General features: G+C 47.2%; 1 protein-coding gene across 1 annotated transcript in view; it reads left to right on the top strand.

Annotated features, from left to right (window-relative positions):
* The first annotated feature begins 639 nt into the window (after positions 1 to 639).
* dvl1a (dishevelled segment polarity protein 1a) overlaps positions 640 to 6000 on the top strand; it is a 211324-nt gene continuing 205963 nt past the window's right edge. The window contains exon 1 of the mRNA XM_060938375.1: positions 640 to 1179. Within this exon, the coding sequence (XP_060794358.1) occupies positions 1010 to 1179 (170 nt within the window). The 5' untranslated portion in view covers positions 640 to 1009. The remainder of the gene's footprint in view (positions 1180 to 6000) is intronic.

The raw sequence follows: 6000 nt of genomic DNA, 5'->3' as shown, positions 1-6000 counted from the left end.
CCCGGAGGAAACCCACGCGGACACGGAGAGAACATGCAAACTCCGCACAGAAAGGCCCTCGCCGGCCATGGGGCTCGAACCCGGACCTTCTTGCTGTGAGGCGACAGCGCTAACCACTACACCACCGTGCCACCCCGCAAGCTCAAGTCGCCAAGTTATCGCAAGGCTGACACAGACAGAGCCAAACAACCATTCACGGTCAGAACATACAAACTCAACACAGAAAGGCCGCCGGGTTCGAACCTTTCGAAGCACGTACTTTCCATAAATCAAAAACAATCATAATGCCTAAATTCACTGTGTGGAAAGTGTGTGGTTATGGGGATTTTTTCCTAGTTCAGACACAGGGGAAAAAAAAAAAGAAAGACCTTTCAGGATTGCTGTTGTGGAAAATCCCCTGATTGTGGTTTGAATTCTGCAGACCAAACCAGATGCGATGCACGTCACAAACTCAACCACTAGAGGGCAACACGTCCTTTCTGTTTCTTCATAATGCGGCTGCGTCCAAAACCGCACAGTGCACTACTAAATAGTATGTCAAAAAAGAAAAAAGGGGGTAACTATGGTAACCCGTGGTGGCGTTGCGTGCTGAGGTTGTAGGGTAGGGGTGGGTGCGGATTGGGACGCGGCCGCGGTGTGAAGCAGGCAGCGGCCCTTCCTGTTTGACGGCGCTCGCGCTGCCGGATACACACTGACGACGACGACGACGCTGCCGCCGCCGCACGCGCAGCGCTCGCGCTATGTCTGCGCCTGTCCGACTCGCTCGCGACCTTATTTACTTTCCTACATGATCCCGACACGTGTCGCCATTATTATTATTATTATTGTTATTATTATTATAGTGCCGGATTGTTTGTTGTTATGTTTTCTTTAAAATGAATTATTAGTCGTAGCCGTCGTAGTCGTAGTCGTCGTCGAGTCGTAACGCTCTTTTTCCGTCTCGGTGTGTTTTTTTTTTCTTTCGCAGTCGCGAGCCTGTCAATGGTTAGTGTCGCAGGCGCGCGCGCTCATGGCGGAGACTAAAATCATCTATCACATCGATGAGGAGGAAACTCCTTATTTAGTCAAACTCGCCGTTTCTCCGGACAAAGTCACGCTGTCCGACTTCAAAAATGTGCTCAGCAACCGGCCCGTCAATAGCTACAAATTCTTCTTCAAGTCCATGGACCAGGATTTCGGGTGAGTGAGTGAGTGATGCATGCATGCATGCATTTGTTCAGCTTGTGAGTAGTTTTTTCTTGCACAACAAAACAATCACACCCATTTCACCATCTTCAAAATCCCTGCAAACATGGACTCTGGCACTCACCGACAGCTGTTTTGAAACCTGTAAAGCCTATATTTGCGGTTGGGTTTTGTTGGGTTGGCCACATGGACCACACCACTCATTTTGACATTCCAGTCACACTACAAGTTGACACAAATATGGTGGCTGTGTCCTAATTATTAAACCTTTTCTGGGGCGGCACGGAGCAAGAAGGTCCTGGGTTCGAGCCACACTTCTGTATGGAGTTCTCGCCGTGTCTGCGTGGGTTTCCTCCAGGTGCTCCGGTTTCCCTGACGGTCCAGAGACATACGGTACAGGTTCGGCTAATCGGTGGCTCTAAATAAATTGACCGTAGGTGTGAATGTGAAGGTGTGTCTCTATCACCACTTTTCCACCAAATCAGTTCCAGGGCTGGTTCGGCACTGGTGCTGGTGCTGGTTCACAATTCGTTCAACTTGCGAGCCAGCTGAGAAGCAGTTTGCTTTTCCATAGCTCAGGGTGCTAAGGGGAGCCATGTCATTATGTCACTGTATACGTCAGTTACGTCGCTGCGTTTGCAACAACAACAACTGCATCCATGATATCTCGTCGCTTATTTAAAAATGGCGATCTTTCGCGGTCTTGCTATTGTTGTTGGTCTTAACAACTCCGCCCCCCCTCCCCACTGACATAAGTAGTGCTTTCCAGAGCTGGTGCTAGCCTGGAACCGGTTTTTCTGGCCCCAGAGCCAGTTCTTTGTCAGTGGAAACAGAAAACCTGGTTCCAAACTAAGCACTGGCCCCGAACCAGCCCTGGAACTGATTTGGTGGAAAAGGGGTATATGTGTCAGCCCTGTGATGACCTGGCGACTTGTCCATGGTGTACCCCGGCTCTCGCCCGTAGTCAGCTGGGATAGGCTCAGGCTTGCCTGCGATCCTGATAAACGTGTAGTGGTTAGCGCTGTCGCCTCACAGCAAGAAGGTCCTGGGTTTGAGCCCAGTGGCCGACGGGGGCCTTTCTGCGTGGAGTTAGTTTGCATGTTCTTGCCGTGTCTGCATGGGTTTCCTCTACAGTCATGAAGGTTAGGCTAATTGGTGGCTCTAAATTGACCGTAGGTGCAAATGTGAAGGTGTGTGAATGGTTGTCTGTGACTTGTCCAGGGTGTACCCCGCCTCTCACCCATAGTCAGCTGGGGTAGGATAAATGGCTAAAGATAATGGATGGATGGATGGATGGATGGATGGATGGATAAACCTTCTCTGGGGCGGCACGGTGGTGTAGTGGTTAGCGCTGTAGCCTCACAGCAAGAAGGTCCCGGGTTTGAGCCCAGTGGCTGACGGGAGCCTTTCTGTGTGGAGTTAGTTTGCATGTTCTTGCCGTGTCTGTATGGGTTTCCTCTACAGTCATGAAGGTTAGGCTAATTGGTGGCTCTAAATTGACCGTAGGTGCAAATGTGAAGGTGTGTGAATGGTTGTCTGTGATTTGTCCAGGGTGTACCCCGCCTCTCACCCATAGTCAGCTGGGGTAGGATAAGTGGCTAAAGATAATGGATGGATGGATGGATGGATAAACCTTCTCTGGGGCGGCACGGTGGTGTAGTGGTTAGCACTGTCACCTCACAGCAAGAAGGTCCTGGGTTCGAGCCCAGCGACCGACAAAGGGCTTTCTATGTGAAGGTAGTTTCCATGTTCTTGCCGTGGGTGTGTTCCGGTTTCCCCCACAGTCCAAAGACATGCAGGTTAGGTTAACTGGTGACTCTAAATTGAGCGTAGGTGTGAATGTGAGTGTGAATGGTTGTCTGTGTCTATGTGTCAGCCCTGTGATGACCTGGCGACTTGTCCAGGGTGTACCCCGCCTTTCGCCCGTAGTCAGCTGGGATAGGCTTCAGCTTTCCTGCGACCCTGTAGAACAGGATAAAGCGGCTGTGGATAATGGATGGATGGATGGATAAACCTTCTCTCTCTCAATCACCTCTTTCTTTTATGCTTCCTAAACCCTAATTAGATCTAACACACTTCTCCTACCTGATTCATTTTTACCCTCAAACCTTTCTATATGGGTTCATATATATATATATATATATATATATATATATATATATATATATATATATTTTTTTTTATCACAATGGTAGATACCGTCACGTGATCCTTCTTCACCTCAGGTGGCTTTATCCAAACCCTAAGCCTGGATTTCACACCTCAAGCTCAGTTCCTCTGTTTTTATTTTTGTTTTTTGTGGTCCCTCTCCCCCACCATGATCTAACTTGCTTTATTACAATATTACACACTAACCTACAGTTTATTCAACGTAACACACACTATTCTAACCTTCACCCAGGCGTTAATTAGCTCAAGTTCATGAAAATGTCACATTGATGAAATCGAATGCAAGCTGAAGACCTGAAATGGCTTTGTTCCAAACCGCCCTATTAATGTAGCACACTTGCAGCGAGCTGTAGGGAGCCTGTTAAGAGGGACTCGTGCTAGCTGCCGTGTCCTCCGCCATCCTGTTAGACAAATTAGACTGGTGTTCAATTCCATGAAAGCAAACGAAAACCCACCAACCCCAAATGTTAAATAAACACCTGCAGGGAAAGCTATAATCAGGTTATCGTATCTTTTTTATGACGCGTAACGTGTTTTGGCATTTTGGTTTGCTTATAATAGATTGTAGTAGCACCACGTCTCGTCTCGTCTCGTCTCGTCTTCATCCGCTTATCCGGGGCTGGGTCGCGGAGGCAGCAGTCTGAGCATGGAAGCCCAAACTTCCCTCTCACCAGACACCTCAGCCAGCTCCTCGGGAAGAACACCGAGGCGTTCCAAAATAGTAATTTTGCGTCATTTTAAATGTAAAGAAGAATGAAACATCTGGACAAAAATACATTTTACAACCCAGTCCATGACTGTGATGATTGAGACATTTGCTAATTTTTAGCGGCAGCCTCATACTTAAGATAAACGCATCGACCTGATTTTTGATGGCTTTGACCGTACGACATCCACTACAGAGAACCTGATCGTAAGTTCATGGCAACGTATCTCATAAACGCTTGACCACCGGAGAACAAACTTTGTCTCTTCATTTACATAAGATAGATGGGTTTTTATCCAGCGCTTATTTTTAATTTGCTTAAAAAAAATAACGTCGGATTATTTACGAACATATTTTACGGAAAATATTCATGACGGTTTCATTATAAAACTAGTTAAAACGGTTTTATTAGTCCGCTAGCTTGTTGGACAGTTGACAGTTTCTGTCATGTAAGGCCGATAGACGGATGTAATCGCAGGAAGAGTTTTATTGAAAGCACGCTAGCAAGCAGATCCAAAATGGCGACAAAGGCAGAGTTGAAAAATAGGCAGTGAGGCACAGACAGGATATACAATACTCAAAGTACAAAAACACAAACAGGGGCAAAACCAGAAAAGCGATACAAAATAAAAGGCTTTTACAAAGTCTTTGTGTTACTGAGATTCCAGATATATGGCGGCACGGTGGTGTAGTGGTTAGCGCTGTCGCCTCACAGCAAGAAGGTCCGGGTTCGAGCCCCGTGGCCGGCGAGGGCCTTTCTGTGCGGAGTTTGCATGTTGTGTCCGCGTGGGTTTCCTCTGGGTGCTCCGGTTTCCCCCACAGTCCAAAGACATGCAGGTTAGGTTAACTGGTGACTCTAAATTGACCGTAGGTGTGAATGTGGGTGTGAATGGTTGTCTGTGTCTATGTGTCAGCCCTGTGATGACCTGGCGACTTGTCCAGGGTGTACCCCGCCTTTCGCCCGTAGTCAGCTGGGATAGGCTCCAGCTTGCCTGCGACCCTGTAGAACAGGATAAAGCGGCTAGAGATAATGAGATGATATATATGCGCTGTGATTGAGCTCTGATCAGGAACAGGTGCATGGTAATTAGTCCTAATGGTGTGTGTGTGGTTTACAGTCTGCAACTGCACACACCAAGCTCCAACGCATGTGGATGTGAGAGATGTAACCAGACAACTGTTTGACATATCAAGTATGATATTCGGTCGTATAGTAATGATGTAACGTGAAAATGCTGGTTCGCTGCTGAACACCAGCCACCCAGCAGAGTCACACCATGGTGTTGTTTCTGGTGCGTGGCATGCGGTGTCAAAGAAAGGAACAAATGTATCGTAACTGCGATGCGTATCTCATTATTTGTGTCACAGTAATGTCACAAGACAATACAGCAGTTTATCAACGAGAACTACACGACACTGCACACTTCAATGGTGTATATCTTATGCTCTAATATTATTATTCTCTTCAGGTTGGTTTTGTGCCCTTGCAAATATTTTGCTCAAACACTCATCAGGAGCTCCGCTTTCAGGCACTGACTAAACATACAGTATATTATGTCGTTATTACATGGCTTTGCTGAATCCTCGATTCTGATTGGGCAGTATAACAGACCGTTGCTATGGATCCTGCATCACCCAGTCGAGGTTTACTTCATAAGAATGACCAGCTCGCTGTACGTTATCCTTTTACCTGTTACCGTATATTGTCGTATCAGCCAGCTCTAGTCTTCAGTGCTGAATTAATGCACGATGAATTGAATTGCTCACAGAGTACGGCTTTAAAGGAACAGTCCACCGTACTTCCATAATGAAATATGCTCTTATCTGGATTGAGACGAGCTGCTCCGTACCTCTCCGAGCTTTGCGCGACCTCCCAGTCAGTCAGACGCGCTGTCACTCCTGTTAGCAATGTAGCTAGGCTCAGCATGGCCAATGGTATT

This window comes from Neoarius graeffei, chromosome 13 (assembly GCF_027579695.1).
Source record: "Neoarius graeffei isolate fNeoGra1 chromosome 13, fNeoGra1.pri, whole genome shotgun sequence".
NCBI lineage: Eukaryota > Metazoa > Chordata > Actinopteri > Siluriformes > Ariidae > Neoarius > Neoarius graeffei.
Note: the sequence above shows the minus strand (reverse complement) of the source record. Positions and strands in the feature narration are given on the sequence as shown.